Below are 19608 nucleotides of genomic sequence, written 5' to 3' on the forward strand. Positions count from 1 at the left end.
TGAGGGAAACGCCGTGTAACGAAGTCGAATGGGATGACGCAAATATGTAGAAACGGTATTTCAAGGTTACATAGATGGGATGAAACGAAAGGGCTCCAGGCGGTCTCCTGGATAATGAAAATATTTGAAATGACCCAATTGTATGATTTTGTGTATTTTTTAGTGATGTTCCATGTGATTCAAGGGTGGTGGCTTAGGGTCGCTGTCTGTCAAGCTATGAGAATATCACTCTTATCTAGGAACATAGTGGTAAGTCGAATCTCACCTTGTCTTTGAACTTGCGTATTTCACAACATGGCATCAACAATAAATGGGTACGCTTCTTTTACAATGCTCGCTTCAAAATTGTAAGATTGTTGCTTTGCAAAATATATCAACACTATTTCCAACCGCTTTAGCACGCTATAGCGCATCCTCATATATCCCAAAATGCGCAGAGATCCAAATATGCACCTAATCTTGTGATCTCCAAAATCAACGTATATTTCGATTCCAAAGTCAAAACAACGCCCTTCTGACCCTCGCTTAAACGACGTTCAAGCACAGATCTCGTGCGAAATACTCCAATGTAGCATGCAAACCGCGCGAGCGCCCGATCCGTGTATATGAGCGATCCCACGACCTCCATGCAATACGTGTACTTTCGTGGTTACCCCCTTTATATGACCGTAAAGGAAATCGCGAGATGAAGATTCCCGTTCTTAAACCCATCTAGAGCTAATGTGAAATAGAATCGAAATGTTACTACACTCGTCCTTGATCCCGTGAATGTACAATGGCGCGCGAGCATGTCTTTTTCTTGCTCGAATTGAAATCAGGTCGATTTCACTATCTGCCGTTCCCATAGTGTCCACCTTGATGAAAGCAAGACGCCGAATCCCATTCCTTTGGGGAGCCTTCTATGTCCATCATGATCTCTTCTTTTGAGATCGACCGGAAGGGGACGTGACTATAACATTAGCTCAAGGTAAAGCTCGCTTTCAGGGTATTGCGGGAAGAGTGCGGCTCCAAAGCCACACTAAATTCATAGTGGTATATAGCTCACGTCGTGGTGTTCTTAAGACGGCTCTCCCTCCGTCGTGGGTTTTCTTTCAAACCATCCACCCAGTTCCCATCTACCGGGGACGTAAAAGCACGCTGTCCGAATGTCGTCTTTGCTAATCCCGTCGAGTAAAACGCTGAGTCGCTTGAAATCTATCGGTTTAAGGATCCAACCATCAAATCCGGCCGCGATGTAAGCTGGACTCTCACGTTCCAAGAGAGAAGCCGATACAGCAAATATGGGGATTCTCTTATGCGCGGCAGCCAAAGCAGAAAGCTCCAGACACTGCTGTGCCTTTTCGAACTCCCTTACCATCTTAGTGCTACCGAGGCCATCGACAATAGGCATCTAGTGTTTGCAGATTAATTACATGTACCGTACACTTTCAAACATGATTACTTACCTGCATATCCATGAGAATGACATCAAAAGCACCCGGCCTTTCCTTAAAAACGGCGGCACAGTCTTCGCCGTTGACAGCATGGTGGACTTCGTGACCGGCCTTCTCTAGGCGCTTCTTAAGAATCTTCATATTGATCGGATCGTCCTCCGCTACAAGCACCTTCAGTTTGTCGAAATGTGGCGTAGGCGGGTCAAGTATAGGTGTGTTAGCTTGCCCTCCGTCAGGCTTAGTACCTCCGGTAATTTCATATAGCACCCTGGATGCTTGGCTAGCTGGATATTTTAGCGGTCGATCAAAATATTCGTCTGGCATTTTGACAGGTTTAATGGCTGTTCTAATATCTGTAGCAGGATACGATCTATCCGACTGTGCCGAATTTGATCGTTGCAAAGTAGCCGGCCGCTCTAGACTAAGGTCTCTATTGATCGTACTCGGACCTGGTAAGGAAGTGGCACTAGCATGACGAGGGTCTTGTCGTTCTTTAGAGCTCATATGCTTTATACTGCCCGTCTTTTCATCGAGCCCACCAATAGTCAGGGGCATTTGAATAGCATCGATCAAGCGATCGGCATCGCTTTTGTTGCTCTGGCCACTGGTGCTGCCAGCACTCCTCGCGCTACTGATACTTTTTGTCTCGTCAAAGCTCCTCCTTTCGGTACTTCCACGCCTCTGAGCATTGACTGAATTTGAGCTTCCTCTGTCAATAAGCATGACTTCGTCCATGTCTATAGCCTTAGTGACAGACGTAATGCTCGCGTTTATCTTGGGATTGGCAAATGAACCTTTAGCCCCGAGCTTGTCAAGTGTTTCTCCAGTCGGCAAGTCGAAGGGAAGTTGGATTACAAATCTTGATCCCTTTCCCTCCACTGATTTTAGTCGAAGCTGACCGTTCATATTCCGCACTATCCTCGCGACCACTGCAAGGCCTAGTCCCAAAGTTCGACTTTCTTCCGGTTTCTCAATATCTTCGACGGCCATGGAATCATCCACGTCTGCGCTTACTTGTTCCAAGTCTCGGAACAGATTATCCAATTTTTCGTTACTCATACCACGGCCCGTATCTTCGACGGCGATTTCAATCTTGACGCGAGCCTCAAGGATTTCGGCGACGTACGCTTCAATAGTTACCGAGCCCTCATTTGTGTGTTTTATAGCATTTGCCGTTATATTCGCGACTGCTTGCCGTACCCGACGGAAGTCGCCATGCACGAACTGAGGAAGGCCTGGATGCTCGATGACTTCGTACAATAAGGATTTCCGTTTAGCGTCTACCTTGAAGGGTTCTGTGGCCTCATGAATACAACCCGGTAAGTCTAAGACCTCGTCCTTGATCAAGTTTTGACCCTCTTCCGTGTTAGTAAGGTCAAGGAGGTCATTGATTACATATATGAGCGATTTGGATGCCGAATGAGATCGCGCTAGATTCTCGCGGGTTTCATGATCGAGTGGCCCTTCCATGGCGATCTCTAAACAGTTTATGATGGCGTTTAACGGCGTGCGAACCTCATGTGCCGAATTCGCCAACAAGAGTCGGGTTAGTCGGCTGCTTTGCAACGCCGCCTCCTTTTGTCTCCAAACTTCGATGAACTTGCCTATAACAATGTAAGTGCATGCCACTATGAATGAAAAACTTAGGTAGTCATGTTCCATGTACGCACCGTAAACTAGGCACAGAACTGCAGCAGTCTCCACTTGCTCCTCGGACCACTCCCTACATTTACCAATGACAATCTCATGCCATGCCTTGAAGCTCGACCGCGGTTCCAAATAACTCGAGGTGCCTTCTGTAACAACCTTCTCGTATGGGTTACCTGCCCATCTTACCTCTCTAACTTGACTCTTCCGGAAGAAGACAATGAAATCGTTACCACCCACACTTAGCGGAACATACAGGAGTCCAGCGACAACGGAAAAGCCGGGAGGGTAACGGAGGTCGGGAAAATCTTCGCGAATATCCTGCGATGTCAAAACAGAAGTGAAGCTTCTCAAACGCAGGTACTCCATCATGGCCAAAGCTTCCTGAGTTTGCTCGATCTTTCCCAGGATTTTGGTCTCACCTCGGATGGACAACATGCCAAAATCAGCATCGAAGAGCTTTATTAGGTCTGAAGAAGATGCTGTGATATATCCTGATGGGTTTCTGCCAGTAGGCATAGTGTTGATAAGTTTCCTAGCTTGCAGGCGCGATGCATAGGAGAGGCGCTCTATATTGCGCGATGCTGTATCCCCCACGAGCCGACAAAGCTTTCGAATCGGGAACGAAACTCGCATGCCCTTAGAACCATAGCTATGGCACGCAATAAGTCCCCATAACTCATTGAAAGCGTTGATGGATATAGACATAGAGGACCGGACTGCCATGTTACGAAGATACTTGACATGGATAGGAGAAATTGCTCGAAGGTATGCATGGCTAAGATCAAGAGGTCGTTCCAGGTCCTTGGCAGACCGACAAACAAGCCTTGCAGACTCTAAATCTCGATCATAGAGCAATCGCACTTTGTTGAGTTTATAGAGGTCGCGCGCCTGTCTGGGGATATCGGAAGCCGGGAAATGTAACCCATAGTAGAGATCACGAGTCTTGGCAGGATCAACTAGTTCAGTCACGACCTTCCCATTGAATGCCGCATCGAACTGGTAAACCATAACCCGATGGAACCCTGTGAGCTCTTTGACGATTCCCACTAAGATTTTAAGGAACTTTTCCAAATTTGGTGCAGATGCTAATTGTTCTTGGACTTGGGACATGATATCAAAAACTTGCATCGCCCCAGCTTCTCCTCGTCTCTGACGCGCGCTTCTGAGTATCCTGAGAGGCCTGCTGCCAATTTCCGTGCTTTCATGCAGCTCGTCCGTTGATGGATTCTGGCAGAGCGTGTCCTCAGGTTCGTCTGGAGTTAGCTCGCCGGGAGGTCGAAGAGGGTGCTCCTGGTCCTCCTCCAATTCAAACTCGCAGATGATCAAATCTGGGTGGCTACGATTGACATGTATGGCACACCAGAGCTTAACTGTCCTCCTTTGAGGCGGCCGTATAGATATACTAAACACGTCAGGTCCATTAATAGCAGGATCTGCCTCGTCATCTCGAATAAAATCGATATGATCTAGAAGATTATCGGCTTGTTCCTCGGTGAAAATTTCTATGAAACTTTCCAGTCGAAACAGCTCTTGAGGCGAAAATCCTATAATTTTCTTCGAATTTTCGCTCACGCACCGAACAGTAAATTTACCGTCCGTCTCTTCCGTTAGGGCAACGAGAAGACCGAACGGTTGGATAGCCCCAGGAGTATGGATTGGCTCATCCTCGCATCGTTCTAAAGCACCGTCCCGGCCTGTAATAACAGCATGACCTTCCTCGGTTACCACGTGACGGAAACGCACTGTCATCAATTTGTCGTTCGTATCGTTGAACTCGCCAGGAGACTTGAGCTCAGAAGAGTCATCACGTTGACTATCCCCTGTTCTTGTAGTTGTGCTTTCTCCTGTTCTATCAGTATTATCCGAAGACGCATAGCTAAAGAGTGGAAATGGTCCTCCGGAAGCGACTCTTTCTGGTTTTGGTGGTGGGCTCCCCATAGAGTTAGGCACGGCTCCTTTCCCCTGCCCGGTTCTTCCGCCGTTTCTTTCATTTGGTGATCCAGCAGACGATGAAGCGAGGGTGGTTTCAATTGAAGTATGTGGGTTGCTCTCTCGTCGACGACCATCCCAAGTCGTTCCCTGGCGAGATATATAAGTACGATCCCCTGGATTCCGCGTTGGGGTCATGGGCGTCGGCTGAGATTCGTCAACACTTATGGCAGACCGGATAGGGAAGACCCTGTCAGCAGGGTCTGTGGCATCGCTAATGCTCGGGCGGTGATGAGTTCGGCGATCTGAGTTGGCACTATACGACGAAGCCATATTTGAGACCCGATCATATACAAGATCGGTGTTTATCGGCCCAGGTAGTCTAGCGGAGGTGGATATTGAGGCCGATTCGGGTCCTACCACGGGGGTATTGCCGGCAGCCACAAGGTCGTCCGCGAGCTCCCTGTAGTTACCAAGTCCATTTGAAGATTGTCGAGAGGCTCTTGTGTGAGCAGCGGGATGCGCTCCATGCTGGGAAGATTCGTCGGTAGCATCAGGTTCGCGCTGGGCTTCAATAGCCGGATCTTGATTTAACTCCATGCTACTATGAGACCAATAGAGACGACCTAAAAGCCGATCTCGATTGATCGCGACCGCAATCTCCTCAATTTACCAGTTAAACTCAAGATGATTGGTTTCCCATAAGTACCTAGTCTAAACCCTGCCTAAGGGCTTCCAATTGCGACTGTACCCGAATTCTTTGTTGAACACTTAGGTATATAAGAAATTTGAAGGAGTGTGTAGGAGGCCTACAGGCCGTAGATCAGAGACCAAAGCAAGTAGAACTTGCAACTGTGGTCGCAAAGAGAGACAAGATCTAAGTGTAGAAATAGTATGTAAGGTATTAAGAGCCCAAATATGGAGAATCGAGGATTGAGAATGGGAAACTTAGAATAGCAGTCCGCACATAGTGGGGGTTATGAATTAGACGGGTTAGATTAAGTTACATGACAATGAAAGTAGCACGGGCAGACGGAGAGAATCGCAAGGGAGTCGCCACCTTTGGCTATTCTACCATGTAGACGAACATACTAGGTAGAGCCCTGGAGACTTGTACTACCGTAGGTACGTAGATACTCTAGGCAAGTACGGGTACATTCAGGGCTACCTATGCATATCTGCACGTACAGCGTCGCGATATGCAGGAGAGACTTGAGCTGGTAACTTGCCACCTCTAATATCTTTATATAGTATACGCGCCATGTGCGATGAAGGGAATAGGCGTATAACCTTGAGGTATGAAGGTAAATGATATCATCAGAATACATATCAACATATGTAGATCATCACATAGGTTGTACCTAGATGTAGGCGTAGATCTACCTTAGTAGTAGCAGGATTTGTCGGTTAGACCAAGGTTTAGTACATTTAGAAACAGACTAAGATGCCACTCGGGTTTTCGCCCGCACTGATGCTAATGTCATTGACATCATACCTCGATACAAGCGTAGGCGGATCCCTACCGATTGGATAAACAAAGGATATTCAATAAACCCAGAATATGGCTAAATCGATAACTTAGAATTACTCAAACACTTCATACTACTACCTACATCTCTTTCAGTCCACGTCTATTTCGTTGAATAATGCCTTTATGTCAATTAGAAGCCTTGAAGCCTTTCTTGTTCTTTGACAATTCCTACATAGACCAAACAAGCATTCAGTTTGTTGTTACAATGTCTTTGTCATCGATAACCAACAATTATAAATATGATTGTAAATCGACATTATTACGAAGACTCTAACCCGTAAACTAAATCAACAGCACCTGTTTCTGGAATATCTTGGTGTAACGAGTCCTAGGCATAGTTGTAAGACCGAAGGTAAGTTACTGAAGGTAAGATTTGATACTTGCATTCACAAAATCCGCACCCGTCAAACGCGACACGCGATTCACCGACATAATGGAGACAAGAAACTCGTCCAGGGTGGAATTCATGATGATTGACGGACCCGAACATCTCCACGGAAGTCTCATAAGTTTCGAGATGTTAGGTGAGAACATGGAAATTGACGAGCCCGAGCATAACCAGAGTAACCACTCGGACATCAGCATGACCAGTATAAAGCCAGATTCTAGTAACCACTCGGACATCAGCATGACCAGTATAAAGCCAGACTCTAGACGTATGGATGAAGATACAGTTCAAGGCGACAAGAGCGATGACACCATGTACGATGTTTTCGAAGATGACGCTGCCGGTAATGACGATGCTGACGATGAAGTCTACACAGCGACTGATATGTCCGACGAAGAGATCGATGACGAATATGATGATGACGAGCCCCCTCCGAAGAAGGTTAAGAAGGACGCACTTAACAAGGAGGCTTCATTGCCTACGATATTAATTGGTTCACAAGGTACATCAACCACAATTTCCCCAGAGCTCTCAGAAGCCGAGCGCCGGAAGATGATGAAAAACATAAGACATGGGTTGGTTGTATATTCCCAACTAGACATTGAGAGTATCCAAATCAAATTCAGAAAATAGACTGAGATTCTGCTACTTTTATTAGATCATCAGGTCGCATACAACAGGAATCACTTGCATATTCAGTAGATAAAATTTCAAGCACTTCATTTCTATGTTCATATTAGACTTTGATTGCAACGTGTTGAGTGAAATGTCAATTTAGATCTGCCAAGTTAAATTGTAAAGGGTACTTGGAATTTCTTTAGGTAGTGATACAGGTAGGTATGAACAGATACCTACCTGGGTATTCAAGGACTATACAACTGTAAATTGATGAAGTTGTACTCGAGTTGAACGAAGCGGGCATAAGTGGAACCTAGCCGCTGTGGGGTTACCCCGGATGGCCCATCAGAGGATTAGAATATTCAGAAGGTCTTTCTCTTTTCCCTTCAATTCTCATCATTAGACCATACATAACCGAAAAGTTCCCAATAAGCCCCTCTAGACGGATACGACTTAAGCGACTAGGTGACCTCAGTCTTCGTCTTTAAATGGGGAAAGATGCGGCACCGAAGAATTGGCCAGCAGCAATACCGTATCTCTTACAACCTTCCTATGCCCCTCACATTACGAAGCCGCAGCAGCAAATCGTAAAGACTCGGCCTATCGATGTCGTAAATGAGATTCCGCGTGACTTTCCACGAGGACCGTCGGTTCTCGCTCGGATTGTGCCTATCGCCGACCCCACACATCCCGCAGACGGGCAGTCCGGCTTGTTCGCCGCGAGACAGCTCCCCCCGGGATCTCTCATCTTACCTTACTACGGCGTGGTGCACTCTTCTTTACTTCCGCATTGCAGGGCACATGAGAAGTCGGATTACGACCTTTGGTTAGACCGCGATGGAGCACTGGCTGTTGATGCAGAGAAAGCGGGCAATGAGGCCCGCTTCGTGAATGACTACAGGGGTATTTCTGCGCGGCCGAATAGCGAATTTAAGGAGTGTTGGGATTCGAGACGTGGCGAGAGGTGTATGGCTGTCTTTGTTCTTCCTGCTGGGAAGAATGCTGGGAAGAACGCCGGAAAGAAAGTCGGCGCGGGGATTGGGAAGGGCGAGGAGATACTCGTCAGCTATGGAAAGGGGTTCTGGAGTAAAAGGAGAGATGAACATCAAGACAATGGCGCACTTGAAGATAATATCCCGTGATTAACGCGATGTCCCTTTTGCTATCTAAACCAGCGTCCTAGAGCATCAAGTTCTTTGGTTAATGTTACGGACTTGACGTTATTTGATCATCAAGGACTTCTTGGACTTTTAAATAAGTCGGCGGTCAACGCGAGTATCATCTTAGAGGCAGCAATACCTAGTGAATAAAAAGTTGTCATCATACTCTTCTACTAATCATAGTATCTCCGGTATATTAGATACTCCCTTACAATTCTAGGTAGTATGAAGAGATATGTAGAATCTCGTCAAGCCGATTCGGGATTATTGATGAATTGTAGAAAGTAATGGAATGAACATGGGCACAGGTCTATTTTAGAGACACACTGATCATTCTCAGTGACCCTAAATGGAAGCTGTGGTCGTGACCCCCAGCTGCAAGTGAGAACTAGGCTTAGATTTTGAGGCTAAAACGGGGCAAGTAATGCGATTCTGTTATTCCTTTTCCTTTATATTTATCAACTCCGCAATGTCAGATGACCAAATGCATAGCTATAATGTCATTTCGTAGTCCGAGATATTCTGATAAATCCGAGTAGATGCTTTATAGGCTTCAACATCCTACCTTCGAAAGTAGAGTCAAGAAGGATGGGAGCCATTGCGGCGAAGTGCTTTGTTGAACGTACCATTAGACCAACGTATGGGGAAATCCAATAAAATTCCATTAGATAGCCGTATTTAGTATTTAAAATTGGACATTGAGTCTTGAGACTACATCGAATATGCGTTAGCTTGATGAATGGGTAATAATATTCGTAGAGTCAAACCCCCTACTGCATATTGGATCGACAATATAAGAATCCATGCCACAATCTACAATATTACCATTGATCAGTTGGGAACCTTGCATTCCTTTAATGATCGTATCGTATAAGTATTAAGCGACGATGATGATGATCAATGTTGTTGAGAGTCAGACGGAGATACTCCGAGGTTAGGTACTTGGGTACCTAGATATTTCATCTAACCTAACCGAGCTTAGTTGCGATTTCAAAAGGCATCATGCATGTACTAAAGTTGTATTGGGTAGATAAGTACCGATGTATTTCGTACCTGCCTTCTCAATTTCCGTGGGTGTTTGCAAAGTGGGGCACACAGCGTGTTATGAAGAGCACTTGAGAGAGCTTGTGCAGAACGTAACTAAAATGTCAAATTTCGCTGATCCATCCCCGCAAAATTCTTTTTCCAACTCCCTCTTCCACGCCGCCACACCTGATTTGATCATCTTCAACGAGAAACTTTTTCCCGTCTCCGAGAATTGGGATTGATTCGGATTGCGGATTGCAAAGCTTGGAGAAATCCAGCACCGGCCAAAAAATAGCTTGCTGGGTTAAAAACCCAGAGCACATCGGCTATTCAAGTTCTTCCTCCTCCGTTTTCTGGGCAAATCCGGAATCCGTTCATCTATTTTCCATCCCCATATTATTGAGAGGCTCGTCGCAGGTATGTCTGGTTTCTATTTTGTACAAACAATTTGGTTTTACACAACTTTTCGTCGCATTCACCAGTGTATATGGAGCTACCATTTCCTGTCGCGCCCTTGTTGGCGCCGCCATATGCCAATGGCTTATATAGGCTTGAATGGTACCTGAATGAACTATGAAGCGCACATTTATTCACTGTCGCCTTCATCGTTATTTTTGTCGTTGCGTGATTCTAATGTTTTTTTTTTCCTAGTCGCGGGTGACGAGACAATACAGACTTGCCATACTGCGCGAGTCGCGAGCGCATCAGCACAACCCAAGTCCGAAGATAGGTGGCAAGAACAACGCCTTTATTAAGATCGCGTTAATTCGCGCGTCAAATTCACGCGCAATTAATATTCCATCGCATGAAAGGCTGTATCAAGCTCCTGCATTGTCGCCGATCGTGTAACACTCAACGCATCCAAGAACAATTTTCATCATGCCTGACATAGATCCTATGCTCGAAGGCACTAAGACTGAGCCTGGAGTGCGAAATGATGCTGTCGACACGCCACAGCAGTACTCTATGCCCACCGCCGAAGAACAAGATGGCGCAACAACATCTAATTCACACCCAGACCAACAACAGTCCCAACCTGAAGACATCGATGCCTCCACAACCCTCCACCAAGACGCCCGACCATCCATTACAAGCACCGAAGAATTGCGACTAGCTGCTCAGCTGAGCCAAGAAATGAGCCAAGGTATGCCAACCGTACCTATTGAATCCCGTGAGGAGTCCGACCTCAGAAACGCGTTGATGCAATCCGCATCCCACGAAGCTCAGTTGCAACAGCAGCAGCAACAACAACAACAACAACATGACAGTCTGCCGCAAGATCAGATACCGGAACACAACAATCATATACATGAGCAACATCCTGAGCACTTACCTCATGATGACCCGTCCATGAACGCCCACGATCCATCTGTTGTCCATCATGAACACCCCCTCCAGCATGATCAACAGCCACAACACCAGTATATACCCAACCACCACCCACAGGAACACCAGCAGATACATCTGGCGCCTCAACAGCCGCATATGCAACAACATCCGCAGCTGCAGCCTCAGGGCACCATGGAGCAGCTGGCTCAACATTACGCCGCACAAGCCTCGGCAATGCCAGATATACCGCCAAGGAAGAGGTCCAAGGTATCTCGCGCTTGCGATGAGTGCAGGAGGAAGAAAGTGAAGTGCGATGCTGCTTTGGAAAGCGGCGAAAATCCTTGTTCAAACTGCCGACGTTCCCAGATTCATTGTCTATTTAGCAGAATTCCTCAGAAGCGTGGGCCTAGCAAAGGATATATCAAGGAGCTTGCCGATCGAATAAACCATATCGAAGGGAAGTTGGCCAGCGATGGGGGTAACATGGATAGAAGTAATGTGGACACTCTGACCGAGCTCTTAAATGGTGCTAGGAGAGATTCGATGGATATCTTCAGCCCTACCGGACAGGCGGAGGATAACAGTCGTAAGAGGCCGTACTCCAGTATATCTGGTGGCGAGTTTGCGACACCCACCAGTTCGCGACAAGCTACTTGGAGTTCTGAGCCGCGACCAATCCAACCTTACCAAACTCCATCCGGAAGTTTCAGGACGCCATACTCTGCTAATGGTTTAGCACCTCAACCGTTATCCAAGCCCGATTCAACGGTGGCATCGCGCCCAGCTACCGCCGTAGATAACATGCCGCTCGACCTTAACCAGAACGGCTCAACCCGCGAGCTAGACGAAGCTGCCTTTAGCGCCTACTTGAACGTTGTCCATCCTTGTTTCCCTCTGCTCGCAGCAAGCAAGGCGCGGGCCGAAGGGCAGTTGGCGCAATGTCCACCTCCCCTCCGCGATGCATTTGTTGAGGCTCTATATCTTAGTATGCAGTCATTCGTCTCGGTTCCTGGCCTCTATACCACCGCCGATATTGGCTCTGTTACACGGATGATCGCGGAATGGGAATCTGATTCGACTCCACGAACACCAGTCATGAATCTTGTGCATCTTCAAACATTGATCTTGACAGCCCTAATGACCGACAATTACGATGTGCCGTCATTGAAGGGCGAACACGGAGGCCCGGCCAAAGCATCCATACTTGGTCGAGCTGTGGGTCTCGCTTATACGATGAGACTTCATGTTTCGGGTCTAGAAACAACTCTAGATGGCCAGTTGGAACCGGATTCAAGCGAGAACATCGCAATTCGAGCTTGGTGGACATTGATCATGTTAGACCGGTGGAACGCCATTTCAACGGCGAGCCCTTTGTTCATTCCGAACGACAGTGTAGTTATTCTCCCTAGCCTGAGCTCGGTACTGGGTGACAATGTGTACCATCTAGCTCGTAAGTAAACCGATTATCATATCACGTGGGCCGTGCTAATTATTAATAGGATTGTCGAACATCCTTGGGCACTTCGCACCGGTTTCCTTGGTTTCTCCAAAGGTTCTCTCGCCCGATTCCGGGGCCGCTCCAATTCTGAGTTCCTTTTTCAACCTTTCCATGGAGCTTTTCCGGGAGATCCTACCCCAGAGCATCTCGCCGACGACTCATCCGATATTACATATGGTCTACTGGCATTGCAGGTTACTTGCGTATCTTTTCCAGACCAACGCGAAGTCCACCGATATCCTGTGGCCATGCAAGGAGGCCGTGACTCTGCTACTTACGAACACGCAACTGCTTAGTCCCCTGAACCACCACTTCTTCTGCCTTACTACACTCTCGCTCATCGAGCTCGCCAAGGTAGAAAAGACACGAGATGAGGCTACGGGCCTTCTAAAGCAGCTTCTCGACGCGAATCTTGCTCCGTCGACCTGGGACGGAGTTATCCGGGATCGCATTTCGGACCACCTTCGACCTTCTACTGCTCAAGCAGCAGCGAACCAAAGCCTGCAGCACCTTGCCGATTTAGCTACCGCAACGGAAGTAGATACCGCCAAACCAGACAAGAGTCTAGAGCCCACGTCCCTCCGGACAAGTGATAACTATAGCGATGTCGGGTTTGATCCTCGCACGCTTACACGAAACGGTTACTTAAATGTCTTGGCCGGCATTCACATGCGATAGGATAGCATGGTACCAGCTCAAAGAATTCCAAGTCCGCCGCGACAGCCTGCGCCATTCTACCAGCAAATGCACCAACCAGCTCACCAGCCGGTGGTCCATTCAACGAACTCTTCGCTCTATCGCCATCCTCCTTATTATATGTAATGACGTTGGATGAGCATTAGCATTGGTGAACGTTATCACGAAGGCTAGTTGTCAGAGAGTATACCGATTGCGAAATTCTTAATTCCTAGTAAACAATACAGTGCGTTGGTACTACGAAGATATAGGAACCGAAACGGATTGCTTCTACACTTTAGTGGTCAAGCCTCCCCCATCTAACCGACGAATGAGCATGCTTTATGAACAAACTACCTAGTTAACTGTGGTCTATTCATCATAAACCCGCCATATACCTAAGGTAGCTTTATAGCAGACAGCCTTAAAGTTGACCATCCTTATGGCCTTTGGTCTATTGCTGGATACTGGGCGGGTTGCGATAACGCCTACAGGAGGAGTCTGTTACATTTAGCAGAATATGCCGCCTTGTGGCAGCTATGTTGCGAAAATGGCGTGTTTTGATGTGATCATAAGAGAATCGCAAAGTTGCATGGGACTAGCTGGCACATGGAACTGCCTTTAAGTCCGTAATCAATAAAAATCCCGTCTCACAGCACAGTATAGTGTCTACAGTTACTTGCAATTTGCCTATGCTGCTTATATATGGATTGATCGTAGAATCAAAGCAATGTGGTGATCAGTAGTCGTAGCAAATCTCCATATACCTCTCGAAATCGCAAATCCCAAATACGAATTTAAGCTTAAAATCGATATAGATTCAGTGCGCAGTTGGGAAGCAGGAACCTGCATATAATGAACTGCACTTGCATATTCGACGCGCCAATCATGTTCTACTAAATGCCCAAAAGGGCAAGTGGTCGGATGTCAAGCCTGTAATGCTGATGTAGAACTTGGATCTCCAATCCAGGATCTAAATGTGCACAGCAGGAAGGTAAATCTACATGTATAGATAGGTAGAAAATTGGTGCACGTACAGTACATTTAGGGAAAGATTCTACTGTAGCGATCTGCGTTGAGAACGGATTTGATGTAGCGTGGATGTTGATGTCTCCTGAATCTACCGGTTCGAAAATGACTTCCGAACAAACCGAGGTTTAAGTGCTTACCCTACGACTAGCTCACCCCGTTAGGGCTGCCTTACATAAATAAATCAAGGCATCGTCTAAGCTACCAGGTGCTTCGCATTAGTCGTTGTAGATAGGTACATCGAGATGATCATCTGCGAGCGGCAACCGTTTTGCTCGGTGCTGCGACGCGCAGTATTCGGAAACCCCCAAATGAAAGTCCGCGGCCGAACAGGTTCCGTTTTATGAGCATTTTCGCGGGATGTTTACCAGGCTGCCGGTCGAGGTACCTACATACCTTACATAGACTGCAGGATAGCCGTTCAGTAAGCTTACTTTTAGCACGTATGGTCCTAGGTCTCAACTGGTTTGGTAATCTGAACATACGGGGATAGCCTCGAAGAAGATACTCTCAACATTAGGAACTTCCTAATATGTTGGGGATGGGGGGTAAGAACATCCTAACATAGCCAGAGGCCACGTCGCAATGCTCAAGCAATATGCAGAAGGCGCCCAGCCATGCCGGCAACGTGCGCGACGGAGTTGGTATGCGAATCATACTGTGCTGCTGTAGAACCTTCGGATCCAAGGTCATGGAGATTCGAATGCAGACAAACTACCTACCTAGTAGTACGTGGTCTAACTCTTAGGTAATTAGCAACACAGGTGGAATGTTTCGTTCTTAGTGCCTCCATCGCCGCCTTGCGTGGTGAAGACCCCCAGAGCCCCGCGGAGGTTTCATAGTGGGAAAATACGGCCGGCCTAGCATGGATGAGAACTATAATCCACCAGACATATATGGTAGCATCGAGAGATCAGATCAGATACGAAAATCAATAACGCAGCCAAGCAATGTAGGGACACCTAATATTTGATATAAGGGTTACTTTTGCCCATTTGTTCTGTCCCTCCTTGGCGATACCCCTTACTGTAAAATGGTAGGAAAATTGTCGTAGGACAGAGCAAAGAGCAATTTAATCGCCATTTGCCTAAATGTGGTTTCAGAGTCTGCCGATCCCATCTCCATCGGCAGCGCCTCTTGAGAGAATTTGAGGGCGAATCAAGGCCAAGACGCCTCCTCCCATCATTCGACTTCGAAAACCGATCAAATCAGGATGGTACCATCATGTCGTCACTCGTGAGACTTTTTCTCTTCTCCTCTCCTACTTTTTCCTTTTCATTTTCTTGGTAAGTCAAGCCCGTTAAGCGTGATTCGAGTAAGGTAGTAAGGTATTTAATTCTTTGCTCGCTCTATTCTTTTTGCCCCATACATACATAAATATCAGCTTCCCCCTCCCCTCTCTCTCGGCGGTATTTTTTTTATTCTAAATCTCTTGGTTCGTTCTTGGAAGCCGTCATGTTCCCACCGTCGTACTTCAACCATAGGCATCATAAGTGTCCCCCCTCTCACCGACTCGGGGGTATTATAGAGAGGGACAAGAGCGTTGGCAAATGGCCCCCAATTGTTTCGTTTTACTGTTCCCGGACCTGCTATTTGCGACCACCGGTGCAGCGCCGAACCCTTTCTCTCGTAATGGATCCCCGCGGAGACGGATTGAGCTTCGAGGAAGAACCCGGGCTCCATTTTTTTTAATAGACAAGACAAGACAAGACAAGACAAGACAAGACGAGACCAGACGAGACGGGGCAAGGGGAACAAGAGGAAGCAAAAAGGAAAGCAGAAATATGACCGCTTGGGAATTTCCGGCGCGACCCGCTCTCTCGCGACATCGGCTGCAGGAACAAAAAATTTCCTAAATTTCTTGAGGACCACGAGGACGCTCCAGTGTGGACCAGCTCATCTCTTAACTCGCCTTAACTTACTGCAACTGCGAACTGCATGCGGCATACGTGCGTATATACTAAGGTAAAATGTACATTACGTCGCAAAGTGGGATGCGCTGGGATTTGTCATCCCTGGTCCCCCCTGGCTGGCGTCGCGCGCGGGACCACCCACCACCCCCAAAAACCCTCTAACCTATCTCCTTACCAGCTTTCATTTTTACTTACGGAGCCTCTTCACCGCGGCTACCGAAGGGTGGGAAAGTTTTCATGCAGCACCCACCACCAACCCCCCTGGTTTGAGTCGCGATGCGGAAGCTTGCTGTCAGCTGATCGACGCATGGGAAGAAGCGTTCCGCGCTTGTGAAAAAAATATGTGTGCGAGTGTGTGCGTAATAGCAAGGCTGTTATGATAGCATTGAGCTTACATCTGCGCGAGAGAGAAAACCACGAATAATATACCGAAACAGGCAAGTATATACCGTACCAACAGGCTAAGAAGAAGAGAAAAAAAAGCGAAGAGGAACAAAAAGAAAAAGAGAAGAAATCGTGAGATTATCCCGCAGCGAGCGACTCCGATTTGTCCTTTTCCCCCCGTCTCCCCTTTCAATTTTTTTTCTGCCTTTTCTAACCGATGATGTACCAACGCCTCTCCTGATAGGCTTTCCCTTCTTCTCTCTGTGTACGCACTCTCTCTACTGTCTAATCTATGTGCAGGAACAAGGTAGTTTTTCGCGTTGCGTGGGCTTTTTTGAAACAGACCGCCTCTCGTCGCACCTTATCCTCAGACCTGTTGAGGGTTTGGGGGTTAATTTTTTTCTAGAACTCTTGGTAAGGGGGTTTAAGGGGAAAAAATAATAATAATAAGAGGTGCAAAAACATATGTTGTTGGAGGTAAATATGTACGACTGGAAAAGACAGGTTTTTTTCATGATGTCCGCGCGAGCCTCTTCGTCCCCGTACGAGGGAACGAAGAGAGAAAAAGAAGACAAGGTCATGGAAGAGATATACGATGAATTTGCAAGCGGAAAATCAGATATTGCCCCCAGAACAAGAAAACGCCTGATCCGAAGACCCCCGATAGTTTGTTCATAAAGCTCTGCCACCCAAGAGATTTCAAATGCCAGTTTCTTCTCCCACACTCCCATACACAATAATAAAAAAAAGGCCACACAGGAATAAATTCTTTTTTTCGCAAATCCGCGCCATATCCGATTGATGAATCCTCTTTCTTTGAGACTTTGATATAAAAAAAAATATGTAGGTAGGGAATATATGGGAAAAAATGTACCACTCAAATATACCAGACGATGATGGGGAAGAAAACATATGTGAAGAGAGAAAAGAAACCGAGGCTCTTTTCTCTAAGGGGTAGGGGGTATACGATGGATGGAATTTAACGTTGTTTAGATATATATGTCAGTCATAAGGCGCGTGGTATCATGATCGAAAAGATGATGCAGCGCAGCGCATGGAGGTTTCAAGAACGCTGGAAAAAGAGAAAAAATCGACGCAATGATTTACGTTGTTGAAGTTTTTTTGGGCGCGCGCGCGACTCGTCTTCCCCCTTTTTTTTTCTTCTTTTTTTTTGCTTGCTTGGCTTCACTTTTCGCGTGTTCTCGTGTTCTTAGAAATTTACGCCGTGTCCCACAGCCCGGAAGCCACGGGATCAGGCGAATGCGTGATGCCATCGGTGAAATTGTTCATGCCCCAGCAGGCCTCATCATCGACCCAGGGCGGGAAGACGGAGGATCCGTCGTCGAAGGACGACTGCGTCGACAGCAGCTTGCTCGTGGCCTTGAACTGGTCGAAGTCGAGGTTCCCGAGATCGGCGGCGCCCGCCGAGGTGCCGGCGAGCATGCTGCCGCTCGACTGCGACATGCCGCCGCCCAGGTAGCTGCCGCGGAAGCCGTCGAACTGCGACTCGCTGAACGCGGACACGAAGTCCTCGGTCTCGCTGACGTCGCCCGAGTTCGACGTCAGCGTGGGCTCGGTCGAGCCGGAGCCGCCGCCGAAGTCCAGGCCGCCCAGGTACGAGTGCGTCTGGTCGAAGCTCGAGGGCGTCAGGCCCGACGACGAGTCGCCCTTCAGCTCGAGCCCGTCGTACTGCGCCCAGTCGACGGAGGCGGCGCTCAGACCGGCGCTGAACATGGGCGGCTCGTAGTCCGCGCTCACGCCGCTGAATAGATCGAAGGTCGTCGCTGCTGATGACGACGACGACGTCGAGTAGATCTTGCTGAGGTCGAGCGGCGGCAGTTGCCCGTTCAGGTGCGCGAAGGAAGACGAGGAGCCGCTGATGGAGGGGGAGGCCTGCGCGGACTTGGCGGTGATGATGCGCTCCGGCGAGGAAGATCCGGTCGTTCGCGATTTCGCGCCGAGACTGCTGGTGCTTCCGGTGCGGTGCATGGAGGAGGACGAGGAGGAGGAGGAGACGCCGCGGGCGAGGCTGGCGTAGGGGGCGCTCTTCTGCGAGGCCTTGGCGTGGCGCGGGGCCGGGCGGTGGTGGCCGTTCTCGTCGAAGGAGAGGATGGGTTCGGAGTGCGCGGTGTTGGTGCGCCGTCGGCGGGGGGCGGGTTTTGGTTTGGCGGCGGCGGCGGCGGTGGTGGTGGCGAGTTGTTCGGCGGAGGCGTCGTCGGAGAGGTCGGATTCGGGGACGGTGTCGAGGGAGGGCTCTTTCTTGTGCGAGCATGTGCATCGGCCGCCGTGGTTGCAGCAGCAGCTGTCTGGAAGTGGGGGAACAGAAGATTTCAGGTCAGACACTTGGCCGTTATTCTCTTTTTTTTTTTCTTTCTTTCACACGGGTAGATATGATGATACAGATATAGATATATGCGCTTCCTCTTTTGAAGATGGGGGGAAATATCGGCGCTCACCCTTGTGTCCCTCAAGCGTCTGCTTCAGATGGGCGCATTTGTGCGTCTTCTCGCCGCAGTCGCATTTGACGTGCGAGGATCGCGACTTGCGCATGGCGCGGCAGTGCTGACATTGCGACACTGGACGGCCCTTCTTGTTGATGTGCTGGAGCGGTCGGTCTATAGCGGGTTTCGCGCAAACATGTGTAAGTCAATTGCTCTCTTTGAAAATATTTGTAACGAATTGGTAGATATGATAGGTAAATTTGGTAAATAGGCTTAATGTTGGTTTTCCTTTTTTTGGTTTTTGGTTGGAGTACATTAGAAAGATCTCCAAAGCTGCATCTCCAAGCTGAACGAACCTGAACGTTCAGCTCCAGCTCCAACTGTGTCTTGTCTCTCTTTTCTGGTTGCTCGATTTTCCTTCCCCCTGAAGGCTAATGGGGGTTTTGTGCCTTATTGCTACCACCGCGGGGCAGCCGGAGCGCAATTCTCGGCAGCAAGGGGAGGAAAAGCAAAGCAAGAAGCCAAAAAGAGAAAAAAGGGTAGAGGGGTGAACTTGGACAAAACGGCCAATGCGGTAAGATAATAAATGGATCGCAAAACTCTG

General features: G+C 48.1%; 3 protein-coding genes across 3 annotated transcripts; 2 read left to right on the forward strand and 1 right to left on the reverse strand.

Annotated features, from left to right (window-relative positions):
* Positions 1 to 842: 842 nt before the first annotated feature.
* Positions 843 to 5857, reverse strand: F4807DRAFT_142038 (hsp90-like protein). The gene is made up of 3 exons (XM_047993112.1): positions 3104 to 5857; positions 1446 to 3037; positions 843 to 1390 (listed from the first exon to the last, which is right to left on the reverse strand). Exons 1-3 carry the CDS (start codon positions 5610 to 5612, stop codon positions 1058 to 1060), a joined length of 4434 nt encoding a protein of 1477 aa, XP_047853107.1. The 5' UTR covers positions 5613 to 5857; the 3' UTR covers positions 843 to 1057.
* Positions 5858 to 7892: 2035 nt separating this feature from the next.
* F4807DRAFT_430227 (uncharacterized protein) lies at positions 7893 to 8874 on the forward strand. Its single transcript, XM_047998405.1, has one exon. It carries the CDS (start codon positions 8038 to 8040, stop codon positions 8689 to 8691), a length of 654 nt encoding a protein of 217 aa, XP_047853108.1. The 5' UTR covers positions 7893 to 8037; the 3' UTR covers positions 8692 to 8874.
* Positions 8875 to 10413: 1539 nt separating this feature from the next.
* F4807DRAFT_142060 (uncharacterized protein) lies at positions 10414 to 13898 on the forward strand. The gene is made up of 2 exons (XM_047993113.1): positions 10414 to 12514; positions 12564 to 13898. Exons 1-2 carry the CDS (start codon positions 10615 to 10617, stop codon positions 13238 to 13240), a joined length of 2577 nt encoding a protein of 858 aa, XP_047853109.1. The 5' UTR covers positions 10414 to 10614; the 3' UTR covers positions 13241 to 13898.
* Positions 13899 to 19608: the final 5710 nt, after the last annotated feature.

This window comes from Annulohypoxylon truncatum (genome assembly GCF_022578515.1).
Source record: "Annulohypoxylon truncatum strain CBS 140777 unplaced genomic scaffold F4807scaffold_21, whole genome shotgun sequence".
NCBI lineage: Eukaryota > Fungi > Ascomycota > Sordariomycetes > Xylariales > Hypoxylaceae > Annulohypoxylon > Annulohypoxylon truncatum.